The 20,532-nt window shown below is 37.3% G+C and overlaps 1 protein-coding gene across 1 annotated transcript; it reads left to right on the forward strand.

Moving 5' to 3' along the window:
• The first annotated feature begins 1,024 nt into the window (after positions 1-1,024).
• On the forward strand, positions 1,025-2,428 carry LOC149247626 (uncharacterized). Its single transcript, XM_089444775.1, has one exon. It carries the CDS (start codon positions 1,025-1,027, stop codon positions 2,426-2,428), a length of 1,404 nt encoding a protein of 467 aa, XP_089300901.1.
• The last annotated feature ends 18,104 nt before the right edge of the window (positions 2,429-20,532 follow it).

Here is a 20,532-nt window from a genome sequence, read left to right on the forward strand (position 1 = left end):
AGATAACACGTTTAACCTTCCCCAAAGAATCCTAAACCAAGCAAACCAAAGTAATATAAATGTAGCTGACCCAGTGGAAAAAATTAAGAGCAAAGACAATACTAGTATACTTGTTGGAGTTGAGCTCCCATAAACCTAGAAGAGTTTAAGTGCAGGTACTCCCACCAGTGGGTATGCGGGCCACATGCAACCTTGCCAATACTTGGAAAATGTAGATAGTCTAGCTCATGAAATGGAGTGAAGGATGGAAGGCCAAACCAACATGGAAGAACAACTTGGACCTTCCACGTTGCTTAAGGAACTACTATAGAAGCCGCAGAGGAAATATCCCATAGATAACCCGACAACACGACATTGACACCAAATATCATCAATTTGACCCCAACAATTGTAGGAAATTGAGGAAGTTTCAAAGATTTCCAAATTAAAACAATGCATTATCATTAAATGTGGGTGACACTATCCCTCTCTTTAATGTTTGGGGTGACAACGAAATAACAAATCCGCTCAGTAACCTAACACACATCTCAACACCCCATCAAATTTTTATTTATTTTTATATAATTTATTATTATATTTAAATTTTTAATCCCCTATCCTTATCACTAATGTAAGTAATTCATAAGAGAGTATCAATAATCATATTAATCCATAAGAGATAAGATATCCCTGCAAGAACTTAAGATTACCGCCTCGCTTGCCCGGATGGTCACATAAAGAGTGGCCTTGTCCCCACAAACCAAAAAACTCCTCAAAAACAACATAATTTCCCCACCCCACACTAACGTCTTTCAAGGGAAATGGCAAAAGTTGAAAAGCTACTTAAGGCGGTGAAAATATTTTGAAATAAAGAGAAGAGTATCCCCACCTTCGAATGCCTATAATACTAGATCAGTGAGTGCTGCGATCCGATGTAGTGTAGGGTTTAGTGGTTCTGCATGAGGGTTCAGGAAGATTCAAGGGGTTTATCTCGGGATTTAAGCCTCCGACCGGATCAGTAGAGAGACTGTAAAATTGAGGTGCAATGGCTGTGTCTTCTTCACCTTCGACAGATTTCTCTTTCGAAGCCCAAGAATTAAGTTCGCTGTTATTGAATGCTTCCTCATCATCGTCTGATATTTTGAATTCATGTCGGGTCGTGGAATCCTTCATCGATAGGCACAGCTGGGATCAGACCAGGCATTTTTACATAACATGCTTCCCCGTTCTGCTCCGCAAGATCTTCGGCTTCGAGGAGGTCTTACAGCCGTCCGACATTGGCGGATGGATCGCGCAGATCTCTGAGCATTCCGCGAATGCGGTCGTAAATCTTCTCTCGCTGTCTGGAGCTTTGTTTTCGTCAATCTTTGCCGCAGACGAGGAAAATGTGGTTCGCTATGTGTTTCCATCCGAGCGCCTTCCGGCGTGGATTCGTCACATGCTTCAGTCGGAGAGGGGTTTGTATATCTTATCTGAAGTCTGCCCTGCTTTATTTAAAGATCGATTGAAGGAGGACGGCCATGGAGGAGGATTTCAGGTGCAGTTGAATGCATTTGAGTATTTTATGTTTTGGTTTGCTTATTACGATGTATGCAAAGATAATGATATTATGCATCGTTCGGATTCAAATGAAATGAAATTGGGGTGTAAGAAGGCTTCCCGGTCTTGTTTCGAGAAATGGCCGTCTTCTCTGCATAGTTTGCACAGTAGCCATGACAATGGAAGGCATGTGAAGTTCAATTCTAGCCCTTATTTGCATCTTCTGAATTTGTATCTACACAAATTTTTTCCTATATCTGATTTTTGTGCTCCCAGTGTGTCTGTACATCATTTTTTCGAGGAGAATCCATCGATATTTTCTGGCGCCGAGTTTGTTGTTCATACCTTTGTACAGTTTTGGTTAGTGAATGACGATTTTTCGCCCTTACCTTCACGGGTTTGCCAGTCTTTTGGTATTTTGTTACCTGTTAATAATCGATATCATAGGTATGGTCTCCCCAGTGTAGAAATCACAGAGGCTGTGAAAATACTGGTTAATTATGTAAGCAGTACTTTGTGTTGTCCTCAAGAAGAGTTGAATTCTGGATGGAGAGCTGCATCACAAATGGATACCTTGAGATTGAGGTCATTTTCCTTGCCACGGAGTAGTTTGGTTGTGCCTGCTACATGGTCCCTTCTGTTACAGAGGCCTTTGTACAGGTTTATATTACGAGCTTTCAGTTATTGGCCAGTAGGTGCTTGTCTGAAGAAGGCTACACACATTATTGATCTATGGTTGGATTATTTACAGCCTTGGAATATTGGTGAAGAAGGCGAAATGATGCCCGCTCTCGAAGAGGATCATTATTTGGAGGCAGAGAATAAGATGCTTAGGGATAGGGATCAACGATTGTCTCCACTTTCAGGTAGCTTGCTTCAAAAGCAAAAGACTGGTACTGATTCTGTGTGATCATTAGTAAAAAGAAGCACGAAAGAAAGTTGTTATGGATATAATGATCATTGGCAAAACTATGTTCTCGCTAATTATCCTTTTTATAGCTCTCTTGTTGTTCAGTTTCTTGTATTTGCCCACAAGTTCGTGCACATCAATACCAAGGCAGTTCTTCAGATGACTCACAAGGTGCATTGCTCTTTCCTTTATTCTATTATGTCTTATTGATAATAGCAAGGAATAGATGAATAAACTTTGACACTTCAAGCAAGACCCCATGTTTATTTAAAGCAAGATCCAATGGTGGATTAAAGGTACTTATTTCAAGGTAGGATCAACAATTAGGATTATTATACCTAGGTTTTGTATCTAGAAAATTCAGACATGAGGAATTTACTTTTGGAAGTGTGAAAATCAATTAGTTGGAACTTCCTCTTGCATGGGAATAATCACATAGCAGGAAAGGAGAAAAAGTGTTGTCCAGATCCGAATGTAGATTGCTGCCTTTAAAATATTGAATTTGCCTGTCTGTCAGTGCTATATTAACAGAAAAATTCAACACTAACAACAAATGATCCATTCCTGATAGATTAAGTTATGAGCAGTCTTCATGCATGTAAACGTAGGCTTGAATTTGATATAATTGTTTATTAGTTTAACAGACAAAAAATGTCCTTGGTTTATTTTATAGGCGTTTAAACTATCTTTCTTATTTTGCACTCAAATGCTTTGTATGTGAAAATTACGTCGTGTTCTTGAAACTTAATTTGGTTGTTAATTCAACAAACAAATAATTGTCTGTGGTTTAAAGTAGAGACATTTAGATTAGCGTCTATTTTTTGGATCTCAAATGCTTTGTGTCTGAAAATTACCTATCCAACTTATTATTTTATGTTGACAAATTCATTGTAGTTTAAATAGTTGTAGACAAGATTTCCAATCAAATAGCTAAGCACACCATCTATTTACAGTCTTTTGTGGAGGGTCATTTCCATAAATTATCATGTCTATTGCTCGAGAAACAATGGGTAAATTCAGCCTGATGTCATTGCACTGAAGTTACTTCTATTTGATAATTCAGCGAGCAATTTATATGCTTCATGTTTTGGACGAGTTCTGCAAAGAAGGATTGAGTTTTGCATTTTACATCTGATAGGTACTTCGCTAACTTTGTATAATGGGCATAGATATTGAATGGATATGGACAAACTTGTGATCCCAACCCAAACCTGGTTTGACTATGCAATTTTGAAGAAAATGTTTTTTGGTATATTCTTATGCACTGTCAAGGGTTCTCAACACAAATTGGGAGTGATCATGTTTGCTGTCTTTATAGTATAATTGGGCTAGGAGGCTCATTTTACAGCCCAGTGTGAACGTGATGTGTAAGTATGTCCGTGCTCAACTTGGACTCTAGAGTTGACATGTGTCCCTCTTAAAATAAAAATAAAATATTCTCTAAATAGAAAAGTAATGTTGGCTATAATAAAAAAGAAAAAAAGAATATGCTATACATGTTTAATTAGTTATCCATTTGACCTATAATATAATTTCATGTAAAGTAATTAGAAGTAAAAAAAATTATGCGAGTAAGATGTTTAAACCTTATACTTTTCAAAAAATAAGTTAACACTTTATATAAATAAATTACTTGAAGATCTATATTAATAACTTGTGTGAATATCAACTTATGTGAATCCGTGCTTAAGATGGATCCATGCTGGTAAATCATAATGCTTTTTTGACCAAAAAATGTCCTGAATGTGTGTAGTAAGACTTGAAGATCTATATCAATAACTTATGTGAATATCAACTTATGTGAATCCTTGCTTAAGATGGATCCATGCTAGTAAATCATAATGATTTTCTCACCAAAAAATGTCCTGAATGTGTGTAGTAAGTCTGTTGCTTTCAAAGAAAATTGAAGTCCTAAGTTTCTCAAATCTTTCCCTATAACTGTCTGGATAATGTTGATATGCCAATAGTCGGCATTCGTAATCCATTCTCAAGTCACATAAGAAGTGAGTGCAACTCAATGTTACTTAGGTGGATCATGGTTGGGTGGGTAGTGGTCTTGCCTGAAACCTTGCGTTTCCTGCCAAGTTTGATGATTGTTTTTTAATGTCTTATTGAATATGTTCCTAGATTTCAATATTTCACTGTTTTAGCTTGATCTTCTAACAAGTTCACTTCTTTGATAATGGTAGCAGTTGGTGGTTATTATTTCTAATTTGTTTCTTTTATCCAGATAGAAACAATACTTTAAATCCAATTTACATTCGTGCATTTTCGTTGTATATTCATGATCACTTTAATTTTCAATAGGTTTGGTATTTGGCTGAGATTTATGTCAGTTTATACTGGAGTTCATAGTACATGTATAATTTTGTTTGTTAATGTATTTTCTGACAAGTATATCAAATGGGATTCAAAAGGGTGGACTGTGGTTATTCACAGTTGAATTTCCATGCGTATTTCATTGTATCATTAGAACTGAGATATGTAATGCCAATAACATCTTTTTCTGAACGTGTCCTTTGCAGTGTTACCTCTATTCTTTGCTTTTCCAGAAAACCGGTTTTATAATTTGTTAAAGTCTATTGTATTCTAATGTAATATTTTGTTTTCATCTGTAGGTATTAAGTGTTTTGGTATCTTCAAAAGAGCTGCTGAGTCTTATTCGAAGCATAGATTCGACATACAATGATGTGAAGTTGGGAAGTGCACCATGTTGTTTTGACAGTTTGCATAAGGTTGTGCCTGCCATCCGAGAGTAGCTACAGGTCTTCCCTCTATGACCTATACAGTGTTCTGACGTAGGCTACCTTATCCAATGCACCATTTTTAAAAAGGTTTTGTTTGGAAAATGCCTCATTATATTAAGATGTTTCTTTGTGACTACTACAGGACTGGGAGGGTGATTTATCAAATTTTGAGAAAGGCAGTGAAATTACTCACTCTCCTTCACAAAAAGAAACACCGATGTTGCAACTTTTCAGCACCAGTGATAGTGGAGGCCATCAAATGCTAAAGGTAAGTTTTGTGAATAGTTTCTCTTTATCTCTTTCTTTTTGCAAGACTCATTTGGTTGATGGATAGGTTTAGATTTTCTTCTGCCCGTACATCAAAATTGGAACCTTACAAAGATAATTTCTTACAAACATTAATTCAACAAAAATTTTATTTATGCCATTATAAGGAGGTAACTGCATCAGTAATTGTTTATATTAATTTTCCCAGAGAAAGATGTTCCCTTAACTTGCCCACATATTAACTGTTCCAAGTGAGGAAGTTGGTACATTGTCAGAGTGATGGAATCCCCCTTTCTCCCTCCTTTCCCTGTATTTTTTTTTCTGGGTGAGGAATGGAATTGACTTCTAGTTGAAATACCAGCTGGTAACTGGACAAAACTACTTCGGAATAGATCCTGTAACCTCCCTGGGTATTATGCCTTCTGTAGAAAGGGTTGGGCAAACTGAGCTATACTATTGTGCTAAGTGTTCATTACATATGTACAAACATGAAATCAATCACTATCTTTATTGGGATTTTCTATAACTAAAATGGAAATGAATTCTATAAATCTTCCATACAAAAGGTTAGAATGACTTTAAAGCTCAGGTAGCTGGACATTATTTTATTCAAGAGGAGAGCTGTGTTGGAGTAGATTATTCCTCAATTTTTTGACCACACTGCAGAGCTCATCTTCAGGGTATAATTGAAGTTTGATTAAATTTGGGCTTGATAAGAACATACTTTTAAAAAATTGATTTCTGATTAATCTTAGCTGGATAATAACCTAGTTGTGATTTAATTTTGCTAGTTGGAAAATAATCTGCCATGGTCTGGATCTTCAACTTGTCCTGACGATGAACCACACTTGTTGGTTTGGAACGCGTCGACAAATGATTTATGATGTGATTTATGCCGAAAAATCTTCTCAATAATTGAGTTTCTAAACTTTATAGATGATTTTTATTTTTTATTTTTGGGAGGGGGTGGGGAGGTAATTTAAAGGCCTTTTATTAACTGTTGATGATCACATATGATCCAACCTTCTGTATGCCTCTGGTCTGCCACTAGGGAAACCGGACCATTGGCAATACAGGAGGTCTGCTGTCCAAAATATACATTTTAAAAAAATATACTGAGTTCTAAAAAAGCCTACAGTGCCTTGGCTTAACAGCCACAAAATATAACACATAATCCTACTATAATAGTAAAGATAGAAAACATAAATTTGCATGAGGAGACTAGGAGGTGGAAACCTCCACATCTATGGGTGCTTGATCACCTGGACTGTCTAGATGAGTTGGGCCTTTGCCATGCAGTAAGACTACTTTTATCCTTGTCAAATGCTTGTCCATGGCTTTAAATTCCAACTGCATCATGTTCATCATCATCAGAATTTTGTTTTTAGTGTCATTTTTGGAAAGGAGTACCCTTCCCTGCAGCTGTCTAGTTGTAATGGGACTGGTACATCTACTCTTGATAGATGACCTTTCAGCAATGAAGCAGTGATACCTCTCAAATTTCCATTGCCATTTTCCCACCCTCAAATGCTAGTTCCAACTCACACGGCAATTGATGAGCTTTCGGGGTTATGTATGCCCTGAGGAGGCCCTGCTGCAGATAGAATCCACCTCAGAAGTGCGTGCCCCGGCCAACTGAGGAGTAAGGACTTGACGAGAGGAAGAAAATAAAGAGACCTGAGTAGGAGCTGATCCCAAGAGGAGGGTAGCCCAAGATGGTTTGGTCCCTCTCTCACACCACACCTCGACAAAGCCTCACACCACCATAAAAAAAACCAGAAAAGCCATAAAGAAGCAAGGAATAATAGAGGATGCCCTGGATTTAGCATAATCAGATAGAAATTGCCATTCATGAATAACATTTACCATCATGAAACAACACAATGTGCCTTTGCAAAGCTTCCCAAATCTGAACTGAGACCTTGCAAAGATTGCTTTTCTCATGCGAGGAGTTTGGTGGAGAGTAAAAGCATCATCTGAGATAATGAAGGGACGTACAACTGTGTACACATTCTCATGAAGTGGTGTGGTGGGCACATCTACCTTGTTGGGGTTAGATGAAGTTAATTTGATGTAAAGCATCAAAGAGGAAACATGACATCAATGACTAGTTAAACGTGTTGTTTAGAAATTAGACAAGGTTAGAGAAGGTTATATTGAAATTTCACATTGGGTTGGCCTATACTTCTACCCCTTTTTTGGTTTCTTCTCTTTTTTCAGCTTTTATTTGTTTACGTAGAGGAGAATTTGCATGTTTGCAAAATGATGCTTTCAGAAACATCTTCATCCGTTTGACAAATCTATAATTTCTCCATAAGTATACAAAAATGGTGAGGAGTGCAGAGTTCCTAAACTACTGGTCTACCTGATCTTCTGCTGTTAAAACTTAAAGTTAGCACTAAGAGTCTAAACAAAACAATTTGATAGTTAATTTTGTATGAATTGAAACTTCTGTGTCTACCTTAGATAAAATTTTACTTTGAAGCACATCGTTGTAGATTATACAACCTTTAGGCATACATATTTTCTTGATTATCTCTTCTATTTTTTGCCTCACACCAGATACTTCTAATTGATTTATTCCAAAGTGTGTTTCCATCAATAGTATCAATAGATTTTCGTATAGGGGACCTTGCTAAAAAGATCTTGCATTCTATCCCTTGTACCTTATTTAAGAAATGCCACCCATTTCCAATGGAGTAGAGGCCACTTGTTTTCATTTTTATCTCTCCAAAGGATGTTTCTAATGATGCTCTCTAGATATTGTATAATTGTAGCAGGGGCCATTAGAATGTTGCTTTGATAGAGGGATATCTAATAGGATTGGCCAGTGTCCAGTCTCTTGCCGTATGTTTCAAACTTGACAGGTAAATAGCATAGGCCAATGGGATTGCTAACTTCATCAGTGTTGATGAGGTAGGGATGTAAAGATTGCCCTATCTCTTCTATTTAAGAAAAGCCCCATCTCTTGTCCGTCATGCCCATGGGGGAAGTTCAGTTTAGGTTTCAGCTTATTGTATAATACCAGTGTCCAGTCACTTGCCTTATGCTTCAAACTTGACAGATAAATAGGATGGGCCAATGGGATTGCTAACTTCGTCAGTGTTGATATAAGGTAGAGGCGTGAAGGTTGCCCCTGATAGAGGATATTACAAGTAGAGGAAGGTTCTCAACATGGCATTACTAAGTGATTGCATCGATCTAGAATTTGAAGAATTATATATTTTTGCTTGTCTCCGCATTAGATATGTCTACTAAATGCTTCCAGTTAATGGGGCATTGATTTGAGCATTCAATATATTTTTATTCTTTATCAAAGTATTCTTTTGTTGTATTTGTATTTTTCAATTTATGCCTTACGACGTTTCCTTTGCAACATCTGGTGCAAATGCTAGTATATCTTACCTCATTTTGTGGTTAACATTGTATAACAAAAACATGCGTTGTGTTATGTAATTAATACTAACATGTAATATTGATTTTTTTTGTCAGAATGCTATAGGTAATGATTGCCAAGACGATGATCCAAATTCTGTTCAACATATATCAGGAGATGATGAGGATGAGGATGAGGATGATGGTGGTGAAGGAGGAGATGATGATGATAGTTGCGGTGTTGGTGATGATGTGGATCAGAGTAATGAGGATGGTCAAGATGATCATGAGGATGATCTTGGTGGTGGTAGCTAGGCATGCACATGCATTGTTTTTTATGAAGAAATTATTGTGTAGAATGACATTGTTATGTTTAGATGGGTGTTGTGAATTTACTCTATAGCAATGAGACATTTTGATTTTGTAATCATACGATGAGTTTGATTTATGTATGTTGTTAATTTATCGTAGAATAACGATATTCATGAAATATTTTGATTTGTTAATCATATTTGAATTTTACTTGTTTTGATTAAAAATAATACTGATTTTATTAGTATTATGTTGCTATTTTACACATGTTTTGAAAATTTTTAATGACACATTGTTATTTTTTTGGATGGATGTTGTCAATTTCTCTTAAATTTCTTTACAAATGATTTTGAATTGTGATATCTGCTTTAATGATATTTAGAAACTATCATATATTTCACTATGAATCTATAAAGAGGGTCATATATGTAAAGAAAAATATACTCTATATAAGAAGTCAAATGCGGATGTAACCATGGATGCAAAATTGAAAGTAAAATTGGATGTTAAACTAGGAATTAATACAAAATGCAAACAATTGACATACAAAGTGTTTTAAATTAGAAGTGAAAAATTGTGCAATAGTTGACACAAAGAAGGGAACAAAACATGGCATACAAAAGGATATCAAATTGGGCAATAACAAGGACACATAAATGGGCACCAAATTAGATGCAAAAAAAGACAACAACTAGATGTAAAATAAGATGCAAAGTTGAGCATTAAAAAGAAGCAAAAAACGTTACAAATTAATATGCCAAATGATGATGCAAATAATGGTGTAAATTTGGGATGCAAACTTGGGTGCAAAAAAGGAAAAAAAAAAGATGTAAGAAAGACATAAAACAAGATGCAAAATGGGGCTGAAAAAAGGTGAAACCAAGGATGCCATATTGGATGTAAAAAATGATTCCTAATCACATGCAAATTTAGGCTCGAACTCAGACAAAAAATTATATGCAAATGTGGACACAAAATGAGGCAAAAAAAGATGCAAATTTGGATGGTGAAAACGATGTAAAACTAGACACCAAAAAAATGCAAAATTGGATGAAAAAGTCGGTGTAAATAATTGTGCAACATTGGACACAAGTAGACACAAAAAATGGTGCAAAAAGGGGCATAAAATAGCTTAAAATTGGATGCAAAACTTGGTGCAAAAAGAAATACAAAACTAGACGTAAAAAATGGCTCTAAATTGAATGTACCATTAGACACAAAATAAGATGCAAAGGTGGACACAACACATGACTCAACATAAGATGCAAATATAAATGCAAATTTGGATGCTCAAAATGATGTAACATTAGATGCAAGAGATGGTGTTAAAAATGATGCAAAATTGGATGAAACAAATGACGCAAAATATGGTGCAAAATGAGATGGGAAAAATGGAGACAAATCAAACGTAAATTTGGATGTAAAAAATGGTCCAAAAAAAGATGCAAAAATGGGCACAAAAATGGATGCAAAATTTGGTGCTAAATCAAATTCAACACATGGTGCAAAGATAGGCACCAAAGCTGGTGCAAAAATAGAAGCAAAAACTAGTGTAAGACTAGATACAAAACCTGGCGTAAGACTAGATGCAAAAACTGACACAAAATGGATGCATAAAAAGACGTTAAATTGGATTCAAAATACAGTGTAAACTTGATGCAAATGATGGTGCAAAAATGGAAGCAAAGAATGACACAAAATAGGAAGCAAAAGAGAATGAAAAATAGATGCAAAAAATGACACAAAACTAGAAGCAAAACCTGTCATAAAATAAGATGCAAATCTTGGTTCAAAATTTGACGCAAAAAATGATGCATAGTTTGGTGTAAAAAATGATGCAAAATCTAGCGTGAAAAAGGATGCAAAATCAGGTGCAAAAAAGGACACTTTAAAAATTGTACAATAGAGCCAGATTTAGCGCCAGGTTGCTCATCACAATTACAAAAAAAATGCACTAAAATCTGGCGCTAAATCTGTCGCAAATCGCTGGTTTTGATGTAGTGTTTGTACCAATCTAAGTCTCTGGTGAATAAATTGTTCCTACGGAAAAAATTGTATAACCTGAGGATGAAAGATGGAGACTCATTGACAGAGCATCTGAACGTATTTAATATTGTGGTAAGTCAGTTATTATCCGTTGATATTAAAATTTCAGACGAAGATAAGTGCATCAGTTTGTTGTGTTCTCTACTAGATTCGTGGGATAGTCTGGTTATTGCAATAGGTAGCAATGCAACTACCTTGCAGTTTGATGAAATAGTCTCATCATTGCTAACAGAGGAGATGAGATGGAAAAATATGGAGAGCCATAATGGTGATGCCTTTTCTGTATGAGGAAAGTCCCAGAAAAGAAAAAAAAACAAGTCATCGAGTGGGATATCTAAATCTTGAGGGAGATCTAAATCTCCAGGAAAACCTATGAAGGTGGTGTGCTGGAAATGCGGAAAGGAAGGGCACTACAAAAGGGACTGTAAATATAGAGCTCCTAACAAAGGAAAGGGATCTAATGATGCTCCTTCTGTAGAGGCGAAAACCACCTCAGATGAAGGTGGGGATGTGTACTTGGCTTCTTCAAGTACACATGTAGATCATGAGGCATGGTTGACTGACTCAGGTGCATCCTTTCACTTCGCTTCCCATAGAGAGTGGTCTTGCAAATATGAGAAATATGATGGTGGTGATGTCTTCTTAGGGGATGATACGAAGGCTAGAATCGTTGTGTTAGAGCCTAAATCTACCTCAGGCTGAAGGAAGGCAGGTCTAGGGTAACATCAAACCACGCTTAACCTGGTAGCTAGCCCTACCAGGTCGGGAGAGGGTTCTATCCTTGTCAATCTCAGGAGAATATGGAAAATAATGCTAGAGATGACTGATGCAAATACTAATGTTAATCTAGGTATATGCTCAGAGGAGTTTGATTGTTTTTAATGGGTTTTTGCTAGATCAGATGAGGAAGGCAGTTTTGGGTCTGGGAAATCAACTCAGATTTGCATAGGTTTCTGTGGGGCGAGGTAGGCAAGTGTTTTAGCACTTTGAATTAGGTGTAATGGTGAGTCTAAAGACTGGTGAGGAGTTGGAGAGGGCATGCAAGTGTCATGAGTCCTCTTCAAACAACATAAAACATTTAAAACTAAATAAACCCCAAGGCAGAGCACTGAAACATCAATGAATTCCACCCTTTAATCTTGATTCATTTAGTTATGTAGAAAAAGAGAGATATGATGGCACATATAAACATATGATAAACTGAATAACAGAGGAGAAAACAATACTAATTCACCTTGCCACAAGAATCCCACAAAATGTTGTAAAACCCTGGTTTATTTCCTTGCCAAACTGCAGAAGTGATGTACAATAGTGCTCAATGCATCCACAAGAGTCCAACCTTGACAAATGACTAAGAAAGTATAAGATATAGGCATCAAACCACCTATGCTATCCATCAGGGGTCGAATCCATGAGTCAAGGAGCTGTTTCAATAACATCTAAACTAGGAACTACAAAATAGGCAGTGGAACAGCTTGCCTCTAAAATTATGGAAACTGATTCATTCATCCTCCAACCAATTCTAACTGATGTATCTACCCCCTCAAGTCATTTTTCATCATATTTACATCATAGTACATCATATCACATCATATTACATCATTAATTTACCAAAGAGAGAAGAAAAAGTCAACTGATAGCTAAACTGGGCGAAATTCTGAACAAACAGGCAAAACTACAAATTTTTCTCCTATGCGTAGCACCACTGATCCTATGTATAGCGCTTTTTCCAAGCCAATTTTGGAAGGCTTACCGAAGTCCAAATCAGGTGCATAATAGCTCATTGGAAATTTTGGTGAGTCTACTTTCTGGGACAACTTGAATTTTTTGATTTGGAGTCCATTTGCCCCTCCAAAAACGAAATCTCCCAAGACTGCTTCCTGTGTGGCAAAAAAGTGGTAGAGAAGGCACTTTTTGGGTGTTTTTGGCCCTTCTGGAGGTCCAGAACTTGTCAAAATTTCTCAGCCATTTTTAAGCATGCATAACTTTTCATGCTGATTCCAAAAATGTAAATTTTTTTGCAAATGGAGGTCTCCATCAAAAGTGTAGCGCCACCTGCTGAAAAAACCTGTTTTTTGCATTAAAAATTTCAAAAATGACAAAAAATGCTCCAAATTTCTTGAAATTTGGCATGAGTGATCCTTGTTAGGTGCATTACTGGGCCAATGATGCTTCAGCCAAGATCTTGAGCTTATCTTACTCTTTTTTTCTCCTCAAAGAGAGAAGACCATGTTGTGGCATCAAAGGCTTGGACATATTGGAGAGAAGGGCCTTCAAATACTTCATGGTAAAGGTATGGTAGAAGGTATGAGTAACAACTCTCTGGATTTTGATTTCTGTGAAAATTGTGTATATGGGAAGTAGAATCGTCTGATTTTTCCCTCTGGTGGTACTAGGGTGAAACAAATATTAGAGCTTGTGCACAGTGATGTGTTTGGACTTGTGAAGGTTATATCACTCGGTAACTCTGTGTAGTATGTATCATTTATAGATGACTTCTCAAGGAATACATAGATATATTTCCTTAAGAATAAATCTGAAGTCTTTGACAGGTTTAAAGAATTTAAGGCTTTGGTGGAAAACGAGACAGAGAAGAAGATAAAGGCGTTGCTCGGTCAGATAATGGTGGAGAGTTTTGCAGCAAGGAATTTCAATAATTCTGTAAGAAGTTTGGTATGGCACGACAACAGACTACTCCATACATGCCTGAGCAAAATAGAGTTGCAGAAAGAATGAACAAGACATTGATGGAAAGGGCAAGAAGCATGCTTAGTAGTGCCAGGTTAGGTCAGGAATTCTGGGCAGAGGCAGTGGAGACAGCATGTTACCTGGTCAATAGATCTCCTTCATCAGCGTTGGAGGATAAGACTCCATAATAGGTATGGACTAGTAAGAAACCCTCCCTTTCACATCTGAGGGTATTTGGATGTGATGCATATGTACATGTTCCAAAGGAGAAAAGAACCAAGTTGGATAGTAAATCTGAAAAGTGCATCTTTATTGGGTATAAGGATGGTTTAAAGGGCTATAAGCTTTGGAACCTAGTAATAAGGAAGGTTGTGTACAACTGAGATGTGGTGTTTAGAGAGGTGAAAGATGTTATTAAACATGAAGTCTAACCAAAGGAACCTAAGAAGATAGAGTTTGAGCTTAAGGAGGAAGAATCAGACTCTACAGCAAAGGAGGAATCAGAAGACAAAGAGGCACAAACTCCAGGTGTGAGAAAATCAGTTCGAGAAATAAGGCAGCGAGAAAGGTATAGTCCATCTGCTTTCTGTTCAATTTTTTCTTTATCTATTATTGATGATGATCCCAAAACTGTGAAGGAAGTAGTAGATTCAGAGGATGGAAAACTCTAGAAAGAGGCCATGGTTGATGAAATGGAATCTTTGCACAAAAATGAGGCTTGGGATCTGGTGGAGTTGTTGGCTGGAAGGAAACCCATTGGCAGCAAATGGGTGTTCAAGAAGAAGACGAATGCATAAGGAAAGGTGGAGAAATACAAATCTCGATTGGTAGCAAAAGGTTATTCCCAGGTGCCGAGAATTGATTTTGGTGATATTGTTTTTCATGTTGCCAAGGTAGCTTCTATTAGATTACTTTTATCTGTTGTTGCTTCTTTTGATTTCGAGGTAGAACATATGGATGTGAAGACAACATTTCTTCACGGGGATCTGGAAGAAAAGATCTACATGAAGCAACCTGAAGGCTTTGCGGTGAAGGGTAAGAAAGAAGTGGTATGCAAGTTAAAGAAGTCTCTGTATGGGTTAAAACAGTCACCAAGGATGTGGTATCATAAATTTGATACATTTATACGGGGACTTGGCTTCACCAAAAGCAAAGCAGATCCCCGTGTGTATTTTAAGTTAATTGGTGACCGTGTTATTTATCTGGTCTTGTATGTGGATGATATGTTGCTGGTTGGAAATGATAAAGAAATTATCCAGGATTTGAAGACCCAATTGTCCTCCAAATTCGACATGAAAGATCTTGGTGTTGAAAACTATATTTTAGGCATGGAAATTAAAAGAGATTGGGCAAAGAGGAAGCTCTAGTTAAACCAGAGGAAGTATGTCGAGACAATACTGCAAGGGTTTAATATGTAGGATAGTAAACCGGTGAAGATTCCTATTCCTGTAGGTGTAAAGTTATCTGTCGAATAGTGTCCCAAGTAACAAGAAGAGGAAGAGGACATGTCCCGTGTTCCATATGAAATTGCAGTCGGTAGCCTAATGTATGAAATGGTCTATACTAGACCAGACATTGCACATGCATTGGGAGTATTGAGCAAGTTTATGTCAAAATCAGGGAAGGAGAACTGGATAGCAGTGAAGCGGGTCTTCAGGTATTTGCGTGGCACTAGTGATTATGGCTTTTGCTACCAAGGAAGACCAGGATTGGGCAAAGTGTTGGATATTCATGGCTTTGTTGATGCAGACTAAGCTAGAGATCTGGATCAAATAAGATCTACAAGTGGGTATGTGTTTAACCTATTTGGAGGTGCAGTCAGTTGGATGAGTAAGAAACAATCTGTAGTGGCACTATCAACTACAGAGGTAGAATGCATGGCAGGCACTCATGCAAGCAAGGAAGCACTTTGGTTGCAGAGTTTGTGTTTAAGTGTGGGGTTAGTACATGGAGCTATAAGGATAGATTTTGACAGCCAAAGTGCAATTTTCTTGGCAAAGAACCCTGCTTATCATTCAAAGACAAAGCACATTGATGTTCAGTATCACTTTGTGAGGGATATGATAGAAGACAAAAAGGTGTTGCTGGTAAAGGTGGACGCTTTGAAGAATACTGCAGATGCATTGACAATATTTGTGAGCTCTGAGAAGTTCTCTTGGTGTAGACAAATAGTGGGCATTTTAGGGCTGAATAAATGACTAAGCTCTCTTGTGCCCCCCTCTGGAAAGAAAACAACAAGTGGGAGAATGTTGGGTTGTGTTATATTCTTTCCATGACTAGCTTACGTAGTTAATCAGGGGATTATAGGGGGGGTGGAGCCCCCCCTTTGTTGCGCCGATTGCGCAGCAGGGTGGTGGAAAACCCCCTTGTCTAGGGGGTTTGAGGGGGGCAGGTAGCCCCCCTCTACGGGGTTTGGGGCAACACCCCGGGGAAATTTTTTTTGGACCCTATATTAGGTTAGGCGGACCTACCTATGGTTTTGTGCATGGTTTTTCGCACATGGTTTTGGACTCGATGGTTTTAGGTCCATGGTATTGGATGCTTCGGCATGTATAAATATGTATTGTAACATTGAAAGGAATATATTGAAAAATCAAGCTAGTAGTCCCGGTTTTGGGATCTAGGGGAAAATCTCTGTGTATATGTGTTTTATGTGTTATGCTCTCACATTGTTTATTTTCTGTGTTTTAGAATTCGTATACAGGTAATTTTTGTACGTGGTTAAAACCTACAATCAGATGATTTCTAACATCCTCAAAATCAGATTATTCATTCACACACTATAGATTTGTACCATCAGGGTTGAGTAGAAGACCTCGAGATAGGGATATCTCACTCTTATATGGTACCCTCCCCAAGTTATGTTGGAGTTATCGATCATTTTATGTTCTTTGATAACTACTCTAGAGGACCTCTCTTCTATATGTTTGTAGCCCTGTTGATGTATACTACAACATAAATCCACTTTATATCTATTGGTTGCTATGTTATTTTGATTTATTGGTTGGATCTACTATGTATGTATTATAGCCATGTACTAGCATCTGATGTCATGGATCCACAGAGTATGGTTGGTGGCCATGTTCAATTTATGTCTATGCCAAACATGGGTATGCCCACCTCAGGGAAGATCACCTTGTGGTTGAGAGTAGGGTATCAATATGACTCCAATCTGATCCTTTGGTATTGACTCCTTCCTTACATTTTGTCACATATTTTTGTATCATATTCCTACCACTAGTTTCTCTTATGGCCTCATGCATTAGGGAGGATCTGTTATAACCCATTTCTCCCACTTCATGTCATCAAGAGAAACCCTAGTCCTACCTTTTGACGTGTCATCCGGAGTGCATCCTTATCCCTTCTTGAGTTTTCATTTTTAGTATCACATCACTCTCGCAGGCTTGTCATATTAACATCCATTTCTCCCTTTAGTGTGATAACCTAACACCTGGGTACCCTACTTGCCTTTGGCATGGGAGTGATGAAGGTGTTTTTTCTAGAATAGGTCAATCCCGAGGAGATTAGTTCCACCCACTTGTTCATGAGTTGGTTGAGGGTAAATTATTTTGAACATTTCCTAACTTCTCATGGACCTAGGTGTAAAGATACATTCTCTTGAGTTCAAGAAAAAACCTATATATAGATCCCCTCTCAAGAGGGAGAGATAATATAGAGAGTATTGCTCATATATGCTTGTGAGTTTCAACCAAAAATTCCTTTGCATGTGAGGTGAGCCTAGTCTTGTAGTGATTCAAATGAAGGGTCATGCCAAGGACAGGGGAGTGCATCTATATGCCAAGGTATAATGTATTTCTTCCATTCTAATTAATAAAATAATTTATGAATTCTCCCCCATACTTTTTATGCCTTTTTAGATGTATCTAGATTTGATTATTGTTTGTAAATGTTGACCTACCTTCTGTGGAGGAAAAAAAATCATTTTGTTTGGTTGTTCTTGTGTGTATGGAATTGAAAATTAGAGCTAGGAGTAGGATCTTTGGGTTGAATAAGGATCTCCAAAGTTGTCTGCAATGTTTACAAACTTCACCAACCTGCAAGGGATTAGATATGCATCTTCTATCTCATTTGATAAGATGAATAGTATGTACTTGATTTGAATCTTGAGAGTTCATGTACAGTTTTCCATACACTATCTAATAGATCCGAGGGAAATATCCATGGAGAAATAGGTCCTTTCCTTTTGAGGTAACACCCATGCACTATATCATTTTGACAAAATACACATTTTAAACTTCCAATTTATTTAATTCAATCCATATAAATTATTTGTTTCTTTTAGATAGGAATCCATTAAATTTGACACGGCTAAAAATGTAGCAAGAAATTCTCAATTTGATTTTTGCCTTGATTAAATTGAGAAAATTTGAATTTTCACATCAGTGGATAACTTGGATGATGTTAACTTGACTGACATGGCTTTTGTCACCTAGTTCACTCAGTAAATTTGAGTGGGGGAAGTTAGAGTTCAGTTTATCATGTGTGATTGCTAATTTGTAGCAATCAAGATCAGTTATCTAAGGTAGTTTTCAGTTAAACTAGTTCCAACTGTTGGAAGAACTAGTGGAGGGTCAAGTTGTGTAGTGGGACTTCAGTCAAACTCAGTGATCATCCAATTAACTGATCAATCAACCCAAAGTAGCTAGTGCATGCAGATAATTCGCTTTACCAAGTTGAGATGGAAATTCCAAGGTAGTGTAACATCAATTGCAGACTAGTTTTGAGTGTACAGGTTTTGCATGCAGTTAGAGTAAGGACCTAGAGGAAATGCGCAATTCAATTGAGGGAATTTCCTTAAAAATAGGGACTAATTCCTCCAGGAACAACACAAGGAAATAGGAGCTCAACGCAAGTAAGAAATTGATTAAGTCTGGGTTAGAGGCCTTCAGTGAGCAGAGAGAGAGGTTGTGCACTGGCAAGGTAAGATCAGTTGAGCAAAGTAATTATATTACATCTCTATTCTTATGATTAATGCAAGAGGCATTGGGGTTTTTTATCATATTTCTTTCCCCAGATAAAAATACTTATTGCATATCTGATTTTTTTGTTCTAAATTGTGAAATAATGTCTGCAGAATAGTAGAGTAGGTTTGTATCTTGTGATTTTGGTTAAAAATTCATGAGTGGTTGCAAATATACAACATAATTTCTACATGGTATTAGATCCAGATTCACAGTAGAGAAGAACTCAAATTTGTTTCTCAGAGGCTTGAATTTGGAGATCAATGTTGCAGGTTTTCTTCAGAACTGAGAAGATGGCTTTCAATGGACTAAGGCTAGAGTATGCCCTAGAAGGCACCTCCAATTTTGTTTCATGGAAGGACCGCATGGAGGTAGTATTGGATGAAAATGGGTTGCTAGAATACATCAAGTCAGTTGTTGCACAACCACCTAAGTATGATGCCCAAAACTGTGCTCAGTGGAAGAACGATGTGGCCAAAGTGAGAAGAATCATATTGGAGGGATTACGGGATCATATTGTCTCAAAAATCCATGGAAAAGAAATTCCATTCAAAATGTGGAAAGCACTACAATATTTTTCAAGAATAATAGTGACCATAGGAAGCTGGCACTCAATCATAAACTTCAAAGTATCAAGATGTAGAAGAATGACACAATTCTGCAGTATCTGAGTAGATTCACATAGTGTCGTGATGAACTTGGCGAGGTCGTTATTAATGTACTTGAAGAATACATGGTAAGCCTAGCCCTTTTGGGCCTTCTTAAGAGTTGGCACAATTATCAAGATTGAATGAATGGGAGGGAGAAACTACTGAATCGGGAGCATTTACGATCTGATTTGGTACAGGAGGAAATAAGGTGGAATACCAGATATGTGATTTCATCCAAGGGTGAGGATGAAGAGAAATTTGCATTAGATGGAAAGGAAAAGAAGGGAAAAGGGAAGAAATCCCAATCCAAACTAGAATCTAGTCAAGGGGGCAAGAAGAAACATTTATCAAAAAGTAATTTCTTCCATTGTAATGAATTAGGGGATTATGCAATGAAATTTCCACACAAGAAGGAAAGAAAGAATACCTTAGGAGGACTAGCAGGTGAAGCCTTGAATTTACCCTCATTGTATGCATGGACAACATAGTGATGGGGAGCATGTGGTACTTGGATTAAGGTGCCTTGTTCCACATGACGGGGAATAGAGACTTTTTCAGTGACTTGGAAGAAATGGACTTGTAGATGCACATCGAGGTGGGGGATGATGGAAGGTACAATAGGAACGAGGTTGGTACAATCACCTTTTAGAGGGAGTCAGGCTCCCCTCTCAAGCTCAAGGATGTCACGTTCATTCTAGGCCTAAAGAAAAATCTTGTCTTTGTTACAGTTTTGGAAGATCATGGATATGATGTGATATTCAACAAAGGAAAGGCAATCCTGAGACACATAGTCATGAGATATGTGAAGAATATAGGGGTTCGGGTGAATAATCTATACAAGATAGATGTGGCATTGAGCATGAGAGCAGAGAAGGTGTAGAGCCATGATGTCCGTGAACTTTGGCATAAAATACTTGGCCATTTTCATCATGGCACTTTGAATATCATGCAACAGATAACCACATGGCTCCCCCAAAGGAGCACTTGAGCAGCATGATGTATGCAAAGGATATACTTTGGGGAAGTACACAAAATCC

This window comes from Pinus tabuliformis, chromosome 7 (genome assembly GCF_031772625.1).
Source record: "Pinus tabuliformis cultivar Carrire ecotype Pingquan chromosome 7, CPIR1, whole genome shotgun sequence".
Taxonomy (NCBI): domain Eukaryota; kingdom Viridiplantae; phylum Streptophyta; class Pinopsida; order Pinales; family Pinaceae; genus Pinus; species Pinus tabuliformis.

What these genes read in the sequence shown, in the direction of transcription:
- LOC149247626 (XM_089444775.1), top strand. Translation starts at nt 1,025, where the DNA reads ATGGCTGTGTCTTCTTCACCTTCGACAGATTTCTCTTTCGAAGCCCAA.